This window comes from Pithys albifrons, chromosome 17 (assembly GCF_047495875.1).
Source record: "Pithys albifrons albifrons isolate INPA30051 chromosome 17, PitAlb_v1, whole genome shotgun sequence".
NCBI classification, from domain to species: domain Eukaryota; kingdom Metazoa; phylum Chordata; class Aves; order Passeriformes; family Thamnophilidae; genus Pithys; species Pithys albifrons.
In genome coordinates this window covers 5,407,019-5,424,652 of record NC_092474.1, presented here as the reverse complement: position 1 = coordinate 5,424,652, position 17,634 = coordinate 5,407,019, and the positions used below count along the sequence as shown (strand labels likewise).

Below are 17,634 nucleotides of genomic sequence, written 5' to 3'. Positions count from 1 at the left end.
CTTTTCAGCTCTGCTCAAGCCTCCACGAGGCTGAGCAGACCCCCTCACGGAAGGTTTGCAAGTCCTGCTGGTGCCCACAGGGCAGCTCACACCCAACCTAGCTCTCTTTATCTTCTCCCATCTATCACTTTTAGCTCTCTTAAAATCTCCCACTTGCTCCAGGTGCTCCCAGATCCCATCCAACCCCTTGTCCCAGGTTGGATTCTGCCCTGACACCCCAAAGCCCAAGGTGGGGAGGGAAATGTCACCCTTGCACTGTATCCCCCACACTGGCCCTTCTCAGTTTCTTTCCCTCTTCTGGGGGCAGTGGTCCCACACAGGGTTTACACATAGTTGGGGGTGGCTATTTAAGTTTATGGCTTTGATTTTTGGGGTGGGGTTTTTTCTCCCCCATAAACCTTTCCATTGCGTAAAAAAATATAGGAAAAAGAGATATTAAAAACCAACAAACAGGGAAAGGAGCAAGTCAGTGGTTTAGAGAAAGCAACAGCACCTTCGGAGACTATTAAATTAACATCAAACAAGACCAGGATTAATCAGCGGATTCACAAAGCTCAAAGCTGGGGGAGGGTGGGGAGAAAAGAAAACCAAAATGAACAAAAATGGGGAGGGGAGGAACAAATCCACCCATAAAAGGGGAAATATAAAGGCTGAGAATTAATAACACAGAGAGAGTGAAGGTGGAGAGGGCTGCAGACCTGGCAAGGAGCGCACGTCCTCGTTTCGTCCATCAGCAGGAGTTATGGGCATAGCAGCGGGCAGGCTTGCACTGGCATTCAGAGAGTTAAAAGCATTGGCACTGAGAGGTGAGCGCTCTTCCCACTGCTCGTCATATTTACCCATTAGGGCTTTCCTAATTATTGCCTCCAACCCCATGTTGGTACTGGAATTCTCTTGGACCGACTGGCTCCTACAACTGATTAGCCCTGGGAGATACGGGAGAGGGAGGAGAGAGGGGATGGGAGATGGGGGGGAGCCAAATGAGAAGAAAGATGGGGGGGACGGGGAAAGGGGGAGAAAGGAGACAAGGGAGAAGGGAAGAAACAAACAGTCAGCACATTCTCGCAAAGCAACAAACTTTGTCATCTTGTTCTTTAAAGCGCTGCAATGCACCCGTCCTCCTCCTCCTCCTCCTCCTCCTCCCGCTCCATCCCACCCTGGGGCTTGGTGGGGGCTGGCGGTGGGATGGATGGGGGCTCACTGTGGGATGTGGGTTTGGGGAGGGTTCCCCGGGGCCAGGGGCTGGGAGGATTGGAGGGGTAAGGGTTTGCTGTTGAGCCCCAGGGAGCAATGGCAAGAAACAGGAGCTGCGCTCCCAACCCAGCCAGACCTGGAATGGGGGCAGTTAAGAGTGTCACTTGGATGTGGGATCCATAGGCACAGATAGCAAAAGTCACTGTGCCAACAATTTGGAGGCTGGGGCAGTTTCCCATAAAGGCAGTCAGGGAAGGAAGAGTGAGTACCCCACAAAAACACTTAAGCAGAAAAAAAGGCCTGGATTTGGCCCTGGCATCAGAGGTGACAAATGCAGGCAACCCCTGGAGGAGGCAGGCAGCTCCTGTAATACAGCCCATGGAGCTGCCTGTGTGGGGTTGGGCTACGTGGGAATGAGGGAGCACTCTTTTGTCCCTCTTTGCAAGCCCCCTGCCCGCTGCCCCAGCCCTCCCTTCCCCCACAGGCCAGGTGCCCACGTGGAACAGGGGCCCCCGGGCCGAGCCATGGCTACGGGACAGGATGCAGAGGCAAAGTGGTGTGTCCGCGTGGGTGTGAGTCTCAAGCCATGCAGTTATGGAGCAGCACCGCACAGGGACCAGAGGCTCAGCCACACCACCATCATTCCCGGGGTGGCAGTTACAGGGAACAAGCAAGGGCAAAATACAGACACAGAACTACTAGGCCCCCCAGCTCGCCCCATCCTGAGGCATTCCTTTCAGGATTGCTGCCCCTCTGCTTGGAAAGGGACGGATCCCAGGTGCTTGTAAACCTGGTTTGGACATTTGTCTTCCTGTACACGTGTCAGCTGGCTCTTTCTCCCAAACACATTCCCATTCTTAAACCACTGGCCTCCTGCCGCACCAAGCCCCTGCCCCACAGCACCTCCTGCCCTTGGCTGTGGGAAAGCTGCTGCTTTTCCTACTTAAAACTAACAACCCAAAGGCATTCCTGCTGTAGGAGAGCATTAATCCTTAATCAATTAAATAGCAATTAGTATTTCTCTATGGGGATTCATGTCATTCATTTGCAAGCCCACCTGGAAATGTCGTGGGCAGTAACAGCACAACAGCGTTCCCACTGTCATTCCCCCTCAGACCAGTTATGTTCCTTTGAACGCCTCCATCTCCCAGGTAACACCTCTTTGGTCCTCATCCACCACCAGTTTGCCCAATGGAGTGCTGTTCTCACCCCAGTTTGCTTTTGCAACTGTCTCCTGCTTCATGCCCAGCCTGCAGGGCACAGACCCTGCTCCCCTCCCTCATGTTCCCCTTTGCAGCTGCCCTCTCACCCTCCCACAGGTGACGAGAAGGTCCCACCAAGAGCAAGGTGCTCTCTCCTGGTTTTAGTCCACCTTACTATGGTTTAACCCTCTGCTGGCATCAGATGGCTTGACTCTCAACCTCTCCTCAAACTCTGCCAGGTTTTCTGAGGAATTAAATGCCCTGTCTTCAACCCATAGTAGGGAGTTATGGTGGGTCCCAAGGTTTCTGCCTCACAGCAACTGTTATGCTTGGTCTTATGGGAGAAGGAGAAAAGGAGATGCTTAAATCTACCAAATCTCCTGCTCTCCATGGCTGTAAGCCCTGTGGGGAATGAGATACAGGTACGTGGAGGATTTACCTGCTCCTGTAATCGCTGGCATGTTGAAAATCTCTGTCCCAGGCTGCCCAACATCTGGAGAAAAACAAAGAAGCTCTTCAGTACCGAGAGCAGCACATGCAGGCTGGTGGCAGGGAGGACCTGCTGTGCCAGCCATGACAAGATTCCCATGTTCCTGTCACAGCACCCAGCCCCACAGCAACTGGGGTGGGTCTGCCGGTGCTGGCTGAAACCAGGAATAACTCCCAGTACCTTTGGGAGATCCACAGTGGGCACCTTTGCTAGGTGGGAAAGAGCAGAAAAGCAGAGCCCAGAAAGCCAAGGCAAGTCTTTGTGCCCAGTGCTGGCCTCTCTTCTTTCCTCCCTCCTGCCCTTGGGATTACAACCTCCATGAAGCCAAACTCTCTCCTTCGCCTATGGGATTTCCAAAGGCTGAACAACCCCTATCCAGGGAGCAGGTCTGGGGAGTTGGGAGGGTGAGGAGGAGGAGAAGAAATGCTAAATCAATATTTTCCCTCTTAGCTGAGCTGTTTGACTTGGCTATCATTTTCCTTAGAATAACGGAAATTCTCATCAAATAAGAGTGGGTATCCTATTTCTATATATTTTCCCTTGATAAGGGAAAAGTGTGGAAGGTCACAGGGTTCAGCCACATGTCCCCAAAGGGGCATAACAATACTGTCGGCTCATGGTAACATCATCCAGGAGATGAGACAGCTCGGTCCCTCTTATCCGATGCAGCTGTTGTAAGATGGATTCAAATTGAATTAGTATTGACTGTATAATGCTGGGCTAAATTAAATTATGATCCTATCTACTCTATTAGCGGGTAATGAATGAACGGGCTGAATTTCTAATCTAAGCCAGCCTGGTTAGTTTTACAAAGCTGCAACAATATTGATGCAGGGCTTAAAGTAATGTTGCAGGGAGATGCATCCCAAGGAGGAAGGATTCAGCTTGGCTGCCCAATCATTAAAATATCAATTGCTCTTAGGTCTCCTCCATGCTCAGCTCATTACTTCCTTCCTGAAGAGGTTCAGGTGCAGGTGGGATTGACAGACCCAGAGCATGGAGACACAGGGTGGCAAGTCCCCAGTGCCTCCCTGGATACACAGCCACTGCTGGCACCAGCACAGAACATCCCAGGAAGCATCTGGAGCTTGCACTTCACAGAATCACAGAATATTCTGAGTTGGAAAGGATCTACAAGGATCACTGAGTCCAGCTCTTAAGTGCAGACAATGCTGGCTGGGAGCTCCTAGCCCTTAACACAGCAGCACCCATTCCCAAATCTTCTTTGCTTCCTATGTCCTTGAGGTTTTGCCCTGTCAGTGCCCTCCATTTGTCTCCCCACTGGTCCTTACTGTACTCCGTCTCGTTTTTGTTGGTCGTGCTGAGCTTCTTGATGATCTCCTGTTTCTTGGACTTCACCATGGCAGAGTTGCTCTCAGTCAGCTTGCTGAAGAAAGCTGGAGGCTGAGTGTTGTTTCCTGGGGACTTGGACCCCATCCTGCAAAGCAAAGACCGTTGGAAACCTCTTCAACATCCACTGCACAAAGTCCCACCTAGAGAGCCACTGCCTTTACTGTAACTGCTCAGAATCAGCCTGGGCATTCCTGTGATACTCAGGATCTCCAAAGTCACTCCCTATCCCAACTGTAAATGTACCACAAGGTGTTGAAAAGCTCCTACAAGCAGACAGCACACTGGCAAGGAACACTGTTTCTGGCAGTGAGGAAAGCAGCCTGAGCCAGGGCACACTGTGGGGACATCCCCACCTCCAGCTGCCTCCAGTGCCCTCCCGGGCGGTACCTCTGGTCCATGGGCTCTCCCTCGCGGAACAGGACGGGGTAAGGGGCGCTCTTGGCGTGTTCCGCTTCTCCCACGCCGTCTGGTGGAGACACCGGCTCGATACAGCTGTCGGCCCCGCCGGCCGCTGCTTTGCCCTGCTCCGGGGACCTGCGGAGCAACAGGAAGATGTGATCGGTTCTGTCCCTGCGCAGCAGCTTGGGGTTGGGAGGGTGAGAAGGGCTAAAACTGCTGTCCTACAGCAGGGAAAACAGCCAAACCTTTCACACCCTGTGGGCTCCTGGTGCCTGTTAACACGGGGCCGCCGGAAGGAGAGCCCAGCCCTGATTCCCCAGCAATGGGACAGCTGAGCCACCCCAAACACAACTGCCCCATAGGGATGAGGAACCAGTTCTGGGACCTGCTGACTCAGGAGTGTCCCTGGGTGGCACGGACAGGATCCCAGCAGAGGGCTGTGACATTAACCCTTTAGGGACATGGATTTTGATTCTCCATCTTATTTGTGAACACAGCAGAGGCAGCACCCACCAGCTCTCATCCACCCTGTCAGGGCCACACAGAGGCTGGTTGTGGGAGGGGCTCTGGAGCTGGGGCAGCTCAGAAAGGAACAACACTGGCCCCCGATGCCTGACCGTGGCCAGAGCCTGGGAGACAGCCAGGCTCATGTCTGTGACGAATTTCTCACAGCGAGTTCTGGGAATTTACATCTTTGTTCTTTCTGTGGTTTCTCTTTTTTTCCTGTTTTTTTCATCACTGGGTGGTCAGGGCTGGGCTCTCTCCTTTCATGTTATTAAGTCAACTCTAGGACCAGGCACAGATGGGAAGAATAATCCCATTTACTGACATGGAACCACCAGTTTTGGAGGCACCACTCATTCCTGCATGCATTTGGGTCTCTGTGGCTATTTGGGTATCAGGACAGACCCATTTTTTAATTCCATACAACAGCAATTAGACCTGCCTTGTAGCAGCACAGGAATTTGAAAAGTGACTTTAAAACAAATACAGGTGGTGCCTGAAATGGACAGTTACAGCTGTTAGGGCACATGTGTCTAACAAACTTCTGATTCATTGAGAAAGATGAAGATACAATTACCTTTGAAACAATGGAAAAAAGGCTACTATCTGTGGTCAGGGACTGAGAACAGTGACAGGACAAGAGGCAACTGGCACAAAGAAAACACATGAAATTCCCAACAAAAGGAAACACTTCTTTCCTGTGAGGAAATGCTGGGACAGGTTGGCCAGAGAGGTCTCCATCAGTGGAGATACTCAGAACCCAACTGGCCATGACCCAGGAAAATCTGCTCGAGCTCCTTCCCACCTGAACTATCCTTTGACACCAGCTAGATTGTGAAAGGGACCACACATGGACTCTAAGGGAGTCTAAAGAGCATTTATAGGAGAGCAGGGATGGCAAGTGGCACCACCAGAGAAAAGATGCCCAGCTCAGAAAGCAGTTTTACACTCTGGGCTATGTAAGCAGGCAATTTGTACAGGACTACACCAGGGACCACACACTCAGCAATGCCAAATGCCAGCCAGCCCAGTGCACACTCCATTCCAGGGGTGCCAGGTAGCCAATGGCACCTGCCCAGCTCCTCACCCTGCACAGCCCAGATCCGTATGAACTCAGACTGGCAGAAGTCCACCTGTGCCATCTCGGGTTGGACTCTCAGCTCACCTTTTGCCCCCCTCGTTCTGCGGGGAGATGCGCGAGGCCGCCGCGTGCTCCTGCTGCGGCAGGTAGGCATCGCTGGGGGTGCGGCGCAGGTCCAGCACCGGGCACGCCGCACCGGGGAATGAGTACACCGGAGCCTGGATGTGCGAGTTGAGCTGCTGTGGGTGGTGGCGCGTGTAGTCCTGCGTGATGACCTCCTAGAGAAGAAACCCCCGAGTCACAAAGAGAGTTGGTTTCTGCCTTAACTTTGCTGGGCCCAACTAAGAGGGCAAACAGGAGGGAAATGGGCTGGTTTGTCCCTGCAGATATAACTTCTGTCTCCTGTCATGATGGGTTCCCTGGGGACACAAACACCCAGGCTGAACATCCCTGATGCCCTCTGCTCTCCAGCCCCCAAACAGAGGTGTTGAGGTCTCAGCATTACTCCCCGCCTGTTCGCACCAGACATGTTTCATTTGGCTCTTCCCCCCCCTCCCTGGAGCCCCAGCAGGTTGGTGAAGGAGGTGAAAGATGTTAGTTACACTGATGTGCTGGGCCAGAGTGACCACCCTCTGGTTCATGCCCTTGATGTTCTGGCTGGACTGTAGGGGCTGGCACTGGGGGCCGTCAGGCTGACGAAGGTGCTGCAGGTGGGCGGCTTCAGGAGCCGAGGCCTTCAGCGAGCCTGGGGAGCACAAAGACAACAGCCATGAGATGATGTCTGTGCCCCCTCCCTTGAATGTCCCAGCACTGGGACATAGCAAGCCAGAGCTGGCTGAAGAAGACCCCCATGCCAGCTGAGGCGCTCTGGTGCCAGCTGGCACTGCCATTCCCTGTCCTCACCTTGCTGTTTCTGCCTCAGGTCATGCTCCCCGTGCCCCTTCTCTGCATCCTGCAGCAGCTTGGCACCTTTCTCATGGGACAGGCTGGGAGAACTCACAGGACTCACTGGTTCCATCCGCTCAGGGCTGTAGCCTCCATGAAAGCCTGGGGAAAGGGGAGAACAGAGTTAGAACCAGGAGCTTGCTTGGCTTTTCCCTAGTGCTGTGGCTTGCAGGGACAGTCACACGTTCAGCAAAGGGGGGAAAAAAAGAGATGAGGAAACAACTGGCAGGTCACACTGCAGGGACCCCCAGAGCCACCTCTGATGTCCAGCTGTGGTGATGGCTGCAGTGAAGAGGTGATATCTCATTCCTGCACAGCTGGACACTCAGCAGCTTGCTGAGCCACATGAATGTCAGGGACCTGAGGGATCACAACTTGCTCCCTCCCCTTCCCCACCCACTGAAACCCCTGCTCTGCCTAGAGGGACAGCAATGCTCAGCAGGAGTAGGGGTGGCTGCACAAGAAGTCTCCAACTGCTTTACAAAGAAAAGCCCCAAGCCCAGCATGGCCAAGACCAGGGACTTGAAAACTGGATGTGAAGTCCTGGAGACTCCAGATCTTGCTCCAGAGACAGTGGGCTCGCACACCACAGGGGCAAATTTTGACCATTTTCTGCCTTTTAAGACCTTTCATAGACTCATAGAATCATTTAGGTTGGAAAGGACCTCTAAGCTTATCAAGTCCAGCCACTACCCTAACACTTACAAGTCTACCAAGTCCACCTCTGCACAGACTCAACCTGCATCAAACAGGCAGAGCTGGAATGAAGAACCACCAACCATCACCTTTCAACAGGGAGGGGAAACTGAGGCACAGATGAGTTATGCTTCTGCAGAGGAGGGGTGGAAGACAGAGGAGCCCTGGAGGAAGCAAACACTGCTTCTTGTCAGCCAAGCACGTTTGGTAACACAACTTCTGCCTTCACAGACCTTTACCCTCCTAATAACACTCCATTCCTAGAGACTGCCCACAGCAGGCACATCTGGCAGGGGATCCACAGCACTGCTGGAGGGTCCCCGGTGCCTGGGCATGGACACATTGACCCTGCTTGTACCTGGTGCGCAGGGAGGAGGTGGACTCCATGGAGAACCTACCTGCACCAGGGACAGGGATGCAGCATCTCCCATCACCCCATGCACACCAGCACCCAAGGGATCCCACTCTGGATCCACCCAAGATGAAGTACTCTGCTCTAGAAAGACCCCTAGCCAACAGTTAGGTCCTCAGGAAGACCAGCTCCTTTCTGTAAGCATGTGGCCATGGAAAAGCTGCCCTCTCCACAGCACAACACACAGCTGGAGGAAACACCAGTGCCAGGGAAAAAAGTGGAGGAAAGCTCAGCCAGAGGCCCATCCTTCATCCTGGAACATGTTGCTAGAAGAGGCAGGGACCAGATGTGACCAAGGGGTGGGATGGGATGTGCCAGTTAGAGCAGCTCTTCTGCCTGGCCACACTGCCATGTCCTCTCCACCCTTGGGTTACAGGAAGGGGAGTAAGGCAGCAACTCCCAGTGCTGATGGTCAAAGCAGATGCTGCAACTTGAAGACGGGGACCCACCAAATCCCCACAGGCTGCCTGTTGCCTCTGCATGCTAATGGGAGCCTGGATGTATGCTCTGGGTCAAGGCTAGTCCCATCAAAAGTGACCCAGACTTTAAATCCAGCCCTTTCCATGCACTTTCTTTTGGAATAACTAATCCCAGTGCTTTTGTGTCCTACACAAGATTCCTGTTAGGTGGTTCTTGTGGTGTGCTCTGGAAATGACTGCTGAGCATGGCTGGGTTGAGTGATCCCAGGACAGCCATGTCCATGGTGCCCATCTTGGGCAGCATCCACCACTGTGACCCTTAGTGAGGTCACCCCAGGCAATGGGACCTCATCAAAGCTGAGACTCACAAAGCTCTCTGAGATCCTGCAGCTCTTGAGCAGTGAGATGTGTGTCTGAGGGCCAGCAGCCCAGTCACACTCAAAATTCCAGTTATTTGCTTTGCTGGTTTGATTTATTACCCACAACTGTCCCTTACAAATTGCCTGGGAATTTCTAAGGATGGGGAAATCAAAATTAGCAAATGGCTATTGTCTGTAAAAAGCAATACCAGGAACTGCACAACGTTTGCAAAACAGGACTTGGCAACGGGCTGGGAGAAGGGAAGATCCTTAAAACACACAAAAATAAAATATCTGGAAAAACACAACAACGGGGAAGCAGAGGGACAAGCACACTTGGGGAGCTGATGAAGCCAACAGCCAAAATGTGCAAATAAAAAAAAGAAATCATGAAATAAAGTGGGTGTCAGGCCATAGCTCTCTCACCTCTCCCCTCCAATTTCTTACCATCGCTACTGGAGTCATTACTCAGCGAGCCTCTTTCTCGCTGCCCCTTATTGCAAGACATTTGGTGCATGATAATCACATCTATGAAGTTGGCTGCTGTCGTGGTGGTCTTACCGAGTGCTCGGAGCTCCTGTTCCTGCACAGAAAAGCGTTTACTTTGATTCTTTTCTCTACTGTGCTGCTCAGAGCCTGAGCCTGTGTGCTGCTGGTCCAGAGGGTGATGGTGCTGCTGGCTTTTCCCCTGTCCTCTGCCATAGTGATGAGAAGAACCAGGTCCAGAAGCGGGCAAAGGTCTGGATTCCATGGCTTTAATGGGTGAAGGCGACTGTTCGAGGTTGGCCCCACTGGGCAGCTTTGAGGTGTAGATGTTGTTGTCAGTCTGGGCTCGTTCTGTCTTGGCTTCCCGCACCCTCGAGGCCTCTTTCTGCAGGATGGCCGGGTCCAGTGGGGCTGCGTAGCCGTCAGCCACGCTGAGGGAGGAGCGCAGGGTGGAGGCCGAGGGGAAAGCGGCGGAGCGGATTGGTGACGTGGTAGTGGTGGAGGAGGTTCTGGAAGGAAAATAGAGACAAGGCCAAGATGAGAGAAGCACATGGAGAAAAGAAATGCTGTTACCAGAGCCTCAGTGTCCAGCTCTGTCTGGCCAAGCTCCTTCGAGGGATCCTGAGCGTAGGGTTCGCCCGTGCTGGGGTCAGCGAGGAGGGCTCAGATGGAGCCTCCACCATAGTAAATGGCCACAGGGTATTGGGCTTGGATGTATCAACTGGAGAGCATAAAACCCATGGACAGGTCCCAGAGACCTTCATAACTCCACCACCAGGCAACCTTCAGCAAGAGGAACAATACCTGTATTTGGGCACAGGCATGCTCCTGGTTTCTTTCCTGGTAGCAGAAGTCACTAGAGAAAGCAAAGGAACTGGGCACCAAAGTCTGCCTTTCTCCATCACAACTTTCCTGGAAGCCCCACTCCTGTTCCCACTGAGACTGAGGGGCAAAACAACCCTCACTCCACCCAGAAGTGCTCACTGATTAATTGCCATGGAAGCAAAGTGGCAGGAGCCACGGCAGAGGGACATACCGCAGGACGGAAGGGGTAGGGGTCTCCGAGGAGATGATCTTCATGCTCGTGTTGTGGAGCACACTGGGCCGCTGCTGGATGGTCTCGTGGGTGCGAGGTGAGACAGGAGAGTGCTGGTGGCTGTGAGAGTGGGAGGACGAACGGCTGCTGGACTGCTCTGTACCTGGCGGACAGCACAAGGAAGAGTTTCTTTAGCCCTTCGTCCTGTAGCCCCAACCCCACCTCCACCCAGCACAAGCACCAAGGTGTGGTGCTTGACTCCTCCCCAGCCTACCTGGTCTCCAGATGGGTGCATGTTCCACCGTGGTTGATGCTAGGATGGATTTTTCACGCTCCCTCTCCCGTTCCCGTTCCCGCTCTCGTTCACGTTCAGACACCGATGATCCCGACTGTTTGGTCATGTGTGTGGGGCCTCCTGAAACCCAACCAAAAAGGCAGTGAGAGGGCTGCAGGCATAGCAATTTCCCCTGGGAACGCTGCCTGCTCTTCACATTGCTGTGTCTGTAGAGCAGATCAGGAACAGCTCCATCCAAGGTCACCTGGAGCAGAATAGATGAGGGCAACCACTGTGACAAAACCTAAACAAATCACGGAGTAGCTGTCCTGGTGCCATCTCTGGGGTATGACCTTCCACAGAGCTGTTTGCCAGCTGCCACTTTGGGGAAGCAAGGGGAAAAGCAGGAAGTCCCTAACAAGCAGGGAGGGTTGGAGTCAGTAGACTGGTCACTGAGAGAGAATTAATTTGGGGTCTCCTCATCTGCCCAGGGATACTGGAGCCCAAGGCCCTGGATTGATTAAGAGCATCCTGCTCAACCAATTTCCCATGGGAAAAGCAACCTGAAGTGTTACCTGGGGAGAGTGGGGAACTGCTGTGCCGACTGCCAAAGGTCTGGGGGGGCCCAGGGATGTAGGTGATGCGGTCCATAGTCGTGGCAGAAGTCCCAGGGGTAGGGGGCACGAGGACAGGCAGGTGTGGCACTTGGGACAGGTCGATGATGCCTGGAAAGAGATGTGAGAGGACTGTTAGCAAAATGCTGAGCTGCTGCAGCTTGGCCACAGTGGGGCTGTCAGTGCTGGCCTGACCATGTCCCTGGACAGTGCCGTGCTGGGAGCACCTGCTGCATAGTTGAGGGCGAGGGAGGGCTCTCGAGGCGACAGACCACGCAGCATGTCCGCGCGCTGCGCCATGGCCGTGGCTGCAGCGTTGTGATGCATCTGCTGGGATGTGATGTAGTCATTGATGATGGTCTGTCGGTTCTCCATGGCGGCCGTGTCCGGGTAGCCCCGGATAAGGTATGGGGGATACAGGTGGGGGTACGTGGGGCTCGGAGCCAGATGCCTCGGCAGGTAGTAAGCAGCAGCTGGGAAAGAAAAGGATGCAGGTGTGATGTGGCTTTTCACAGAGACCTCCAGCTTTCAGAGCACAACACAGCAAAAAACAACCCCAACAGATTGTGCCCCCAACAAAGGTACCTGCTTCCAGTTGGATTCCCCTCGGGATGGCGGCAGGGTCGAAAGGCAGCGGGATGTGTCCTCGGTACAGGTCTACCCCGCTCACACCACGGAGCAGGTGCTCATATGGGGAGATGGGGTGGTGGTGGTCGGGCACAGGGGCATGTGGAGACTTGGAGTTGGTGAGCTCTCTCGATGTGGGGGTGATCTTTCTGTCCTGGGACACTGGCTTCCCAGCAGTGATGCTCCCTGCAGCGAGAAGAAGGAAGTGAGTCAGAGACTGATGGCTGTGGCCAAGCCATGTCCCCGAGGGATGCCTGCTGCCAAGCGTGTTCTCCAGGGGCACTTGAAGCTACCCTGAACTCAAGGGACCTTTCCCTCCTCCCTGCACTGCCATGTCCTGTTACGCCACCAAGGCTGAGGCAGGCCAAGCTCCAGCTGCCCTTGGGACAGAGGCCTTGCCCAAACCATCTCTCTACCCCAGCACATTCATGCTGATGCCAGGATGCACAGAAGGGCAGGGGAGTTGTCAGAGCCCCAACACCATCTCACTGCCTGGGTCTACCGACTCAGAGGGATTAGATGTTCCTGGAGTTGAGGCACTCAGGTGCCCAGGAGATGGCTGAGGTGGGCACATACACACCAGGTTGGTGTGAAATGTGAAGATCCCCCACCCAGTGCCTCAAGCATGGCTTTCCTGCCCACCTGTGGAAAAAAAGAGTCCCCTGGGCCAGTGCTGGGATGGGGAAGCTGCTTTCAAAACAACCAAGGCTTCACCAGCCAAAGCCCAAGTCTCCCTTTGGTTACCCTGGTGCAGGTGAGGTGCCCTTACTTCAGCCATGTGAACAGTCCCAGGAAGGGCACTGAGGCCCAGCTGTCCCTGGCAGTCACCCCAGTGCTGTGAATCAGCCATAGGTGTGGGGTACTGGGAAGAACGGGTTCAACAGGCACCTGTTGGGAACAGCTTGGGCAGGTGGGGTCAGAAGCCACCTCCCGTGCACCTCACCTGCTCGGCTGCTAGAAATCATAGCATCAAATAAAAGGTTTGCCAAGCACCTTCATGCTGCCGTGGTGTGGACTCCCTTGTGGAGACTGGAGACCCTCTGTGCAAGTGGCTGCTGAACGCTGTGCTGTGCCCTGCCTGGTGGTCCTCATAGCCGAGGGCACTTTGGTGAGCCTTGCTTGGCTCAGGCACAATCACAGGGGCCCCTCTGGCAATGGAGCCACCCGAGTTTGTCACTGGGCTTGGCCTGTTTTTCAGGCTCTCTTCATAAGCTCTCTCCAGATTCCTCGGGTCTTGGATGACATCCAGCGAGTGCACAGAGTGGAAAGTCCTGCCGGGACTGCCGATGATGGACCGCACGTCATGCTTTTTGGTACTTGAGGAGGAGGAGCTGCTGTCATACTTCATCGGGGTACCCTGGGGACAGGAGGCAGAGAGGACATCAAAGGAACGTACAGGAGAAGGGGACACAGCAACTGCATCCCACTGAGTTTCAACAGGACACACAACTCTTCATTCAGTGGGTCAATACGCCAAACTTCCTTGGTCAAATGGCAACAGCCATCACCAGAGCAGAGATAACAGCTTGGCACCAAACAGGGCAGGGTGGAGTGCCCGTCTTGCATGTCTTGTTGTGCTCCAACAAGATGATGAGTCACTGCTGAAGGCTGGCTGTGCCCATCACGCCTCTCTCCTGCATACAGTGTGAAATGGGGTAGGACTACAAGGTGCCATGGGAACCCTGCAAATATTTGGAGCCCAACAGGAGAGAGCATGCCGCATTTCATCTTAACTACTGGCCCTGCTGGGTTGCCACTTGCCCATGAAGGGAGGAGACCAAGTTTATTTGCACCCAGGGTAACAACTGCTGAGGGCACCAAGTTGACTTTGGCCTTGAAATCGAGGCAAATGTGTCCCTTTTCATTTACACGTGTAGATGGAGTGTTGCTTTCTTAATGTGTGAGGGGATTCCCTGAGTTTTGTATTTATCCACTGGGAAGGTTCATAGGATGGTTTGGACTGGAAGGGATCCCATCAAAGGATGGGGCAGGACAACCTGTACCCAAGTAGAGCCTCGAGTCTGACCAGTGATGCAACCTAAAGCTGTCTCTGCTCTCCTTTTACCTCGGGAATGGTCTCCAGCGTCTGTGGAAGGACCGAAGACTGTGGAGGACTGATCACATCTGCTGTTGATCCCATACTCACCTGCGTAATGGAACCTTCCTTCAGAGGTCTCGTCAGGGAGATGTCCGGTGTCCGTCTCAGCTCCTCCCGGGGAATCTCATGGATTGATCTTCCTGCTTCTTTCACCGTGGCTACCAAGTCTTCATGGGTTGATTTCATTTTCAGAGGAGTAAGGCCCTCATGAGATCTGACCTTGTAGGTATCAGATAAGTCCCTTGGTGGAGTGTTTTCCCTCTTGAGCTGTTTGGCTTCTCTTCTGAGGTAGTCCTCATGGGCCTCCACGTAGGACCGAGGTATTCCTGCAACCCCCAAGCAGATGATGGATGCAGAGGGAGATTCCCCAGCCAGACACTGAACTTCCAGTCCCCATGCAGATGCTCACTTCAAGGGTGTCTCTAGGTAACACATCTAACTCAGTGACTGGTACCCAACTGAGCACACAGAGCAAATAAATCACTAATGCAGCTGGACCACCTCACATCTACCACTTTCGGAACCATTTCACACTAATTTCAAACTGTTGCATGTGAATCACTCTCAGTTTTGTCCCTGACTTTGGCAGAGTTTGGTAGAAGCTGAGCAAGACTGAAAATCTTTCTGAGCACCTAGCAGGGGCAGTGAAAATCTGCAGCTGGACCTGTGTTCATCCTTGTCTCCTCCTGTCCTACCTTGACAAAAAGAACAAGGGGCCATGCACATGAGATGCTTCCTCATGTTACCTCTGTTCATGCCCTGATTCTGCTTGCAGGCTTTACCTTGTGTAATCGAACCCCGCATGTGATGCTGCTCCTTCAGGTTATGGGGACTGTGTCGCTCTGGAGGGATTGCCCGACCCATGAGACCTAGAAGAGATCCAAGAGGGAAAGTTGAGTTTTGACAAATGAGGTCATTTACACTGTTATCAGGGACTTCCAAGACAAGGGAAAACACAATTTCTAAATTAATTAATTATCTTTTTTTTAAAAAATGTGCTTATTTTTTCTGTATTCCTGAAACTGGTCTGCCAGGACAGAAACCAAAGGGAAATGGACCAATCTGTGTCCCTTATCTTTCCATGCTGGTCAGATGCTGTTGGGATGTGCTGCAGAATACCAGCTGATCACTACCAAAACACTGGCACAGGAAGGTGCATCATGTAGACAAGAGACAAGATGGGGTCTCCATGGGACACTAACAAAACATAAGTGAAAGGTTTCACCCAGACTCACCTTCAATGCTGGCAGATAAGGTATCACGGGCTGATAAGCCCCGACTGATCCTCCCCTCCATCATATCGTAGGTCCGCTTAGTTCCTGTGGTCTCATGGGAGGCTCCCGAGCTCCTGCTGTCTTCTTTGGGACACTGAGAAGCAGCAACTCCACCTGGGGAAGGGAATACCAAGAGGCACTATCGTAAGTGTGGAAAGTCAGCATGGGCCAATGGAGGGTGTTTACTGCTGTTTGTGTGCGTTGCTGAGAGGTCAGATCCCATCCCAGCATCAGCCACTGCTCCACAGTGCCAGAAATATTGCATGGGGTTGGCTTCCAGGAAATTCAGCTACTGTTTTCTCCCCTCCCTGCCAGCCTCAGACTCCAGATCTGTGCCTCCCACTTGGGTAGGAGCATCCACCCTGTCATGTCCTGCTCCCTCGTTCCCTTTCCAGTGGGACCATCATGTAGGCAGCGAGACAGCCTGGAGCCAGATGGCACTGGTAGGACCAGCTCTGGTTCCCCTTAACTTGGCCCTCTGGGTCTGGGGAATTTTGTTTTTTTCCCCCCTGTTTGTTTTGATTTTTGCTAGACACCTACTGTTTGGGAACTTGGCCAGCCTTAACATTTGCTGAGACACTCCCTGGGTGAGAAAATCAGGGAAAACGGAGGAGAGGCAAAGCTGAGAATGATTCCTTTGAAACCGTGATGAGTACACATAAGAACCAGGAGAGATGGCATGTGGGATTGATGGAGCAAGTGACAGTGTGAGGAGAGACCACTGACTACCCCCTTATCTGAACCTGGAGCATGTTCCCTGCAAACAAACAGTGGACATCTGTCCTGAGCTACATCCCCATCACAAGCACAGTCCTGCCCGTGCCAGGCAGCATCCCGCCCACCCCAGGCGATGGGCACCCATCATGTGCAGTGAGCTGTGAATTCAGCAGCTTCTGATCCAGCTGAATGCCTCGTGTTTATGTAACAAGCTCCAAATGGGATGTCAGCTTGGAGAGACAAATGCCTCTGCCCATTGGCCCTGGCCAGGCCACCCCTGCCAACGATCACCAATGCCGTGATCCTCCTCTTTGTGGACAAAGAAGGTGGTTGTACAATTAGAGAAAACTGAGAAGTTAAAAACATTCATTCCGTTGTGAACAATCAGGAACAAAACTCCTCCTCAGCAAAACCAGTAATTAATAAAATGGGATTATTACAACTTCACACCCACTGTTGGTTTCCGCAATCAGCACCCACTCGATCCACAAAGTGTTTGGGGCTGCGTGTGGGGAATGAGGGGGTCTGTGCCTGAGCCTTCGCTTCAGCTCTATTTGACATTTGACAGGAGAAATCCGGGGGTGACATTCAGAATCAGCCAAGAGCCGTGTGGCAGACGCGGGCTATGTGCCTGCACCCTGTCATCAAGGCACATCTGTTGCCACCAGCCCTTCTGCAGGAGGGGACGTGCTCCCGGGCACCCTTTGTACCACTGGGAAGCAGGGGGAGGGCGTGAGGGAGAAGAGAGACTAAACAGAAAGAAAATCACTCCAAACCCACGTCCCTCGCCTTCAGCATCCATCAGCAATCATATGCAGGATGAGAATAACCAATCTAGCACAATTCAGCTCACACATGCTACAGGATCTCGTCTCATTACAGCTCTTTTATTTTAAGCACCCTCATGACACTAAAGAATTTGCAATTTTTTTCCTGCTTGCCAAAATTCATAATCACCAACAGTTTCAGTTTTCTTATTTAATTTTTTTTAACTCTTCCACTCACAGCTCCACAGCCTTGCTGGGCTGTATGGGAGGGAAGGAGAGAGGCAGGGCTGGCAAGGCTGCAGCAGCACACGGCATCACTTGGGATGTGATAAATGCTATCAAGCATGTAAAAGGCTGCTGGGGAGAGGAAGGAATTAATTCCTCATCTGTGTCCATGGGGGTAGGATGAGAGGTGACAGGCACAGGCTGCAGCCAAGGAGACTCAGGCTGACACCAACAGCAGGGAAGAATTTGGTCTGTAGCTCTCCTTCACTCCCCAGAGCAGGATCCCAGTTTTGGGCATGGACAGCCCTGTGCCAGAAGCCCTCCCCATTCTCTCCCTGATAGCACCATTTCTGAGATCAGCCTCATTCGACCTCCAGCCTGGGCAGAGGAGATTAAAATAGCTTCTTGCACAAACAAGTCCTGAAATGCTTCCTGTGTCCTCCCTGGCCCAAGCCCTGCCAA

The 17,634-nt window shown here is 53.0% G+C and overlaps 1 protein-coding gene across 15 annotated transcripts in view; it reads right to left on the bottom strand.

Annotated features, from left to right (window-relative positions):
* NCOR2 (nuclear receptor corepressor 2) overlaps positions 1–17,634 on the bottom strand; it is a 232,456-nt gene that overhangs the window by 3,218 nt on the left and 211,604 nt on the right. For 11 of the 15 annotated variants that reach the window (XM_071571895.1, XM_071571903.1, XM_071571898.1 and 8 more), the window contains 17 exons: positions 15,425–15,577; positions 14,972–15,058; positions 14,238–14,515; positions 13,085–13,448; positions 12,050–12,277; positions 11,692–11,937; positions 11,426–11,575; positions 10,851–10,991; positions 10,577–10,739; positions 9,616–10,049; positions 7,127–7,270; positions 6,826–6,968; positions 6,308–6,501; positions 4,627–4,773; positions 4,179–4,324; positions 2,836–2,889; positions 699–926 (listed from right to left, as the gene is read on the bottom strand). In XM_071571895.1, the coding sequence (XP_071427996.1) occupies positions 699–926; positions 2,836–2,889; positions 4,179–4,324; positions 4,627–4,773; positions 6,308–6,501; positions 6,826–6,968; positions 7,127–7,270; positions 9,616–10,049; positions 10,577–10,739; positions 10,851–10,991; positions 11,426–11,575; positions 11,692–11,937; positions 12,050–12,277; positions 13,085–13,448; positions 14,238–14,515; positions 14,972–15,058; positions 15,425–15,577 (3,300 nt within the window). The remainder of the gene's footprint in view (positions 1–698; positions 927–2,835; positions 2,890–4,178; positions 4,325–4,626; positions 4,774–6,307; positions 6,502–6,825; positions 6,969–7,126; positions 7,271–9,615; positions 10,050–10,576; positions 10,740–10,850; positions 10,992–11,425; positions 11,576–11,691; positions 11,938–12,049; positions 12,278–13,084; positions 13,449–14,237; positions 14,516–14,971; positions 15,059–15,424; positions 15,578–17,634) is intronic. The other 4 variants (XM_071571904.1, XM_071571908.1, XM_071571909.1 and 1 more) reach the window with 2 other exon arrangements.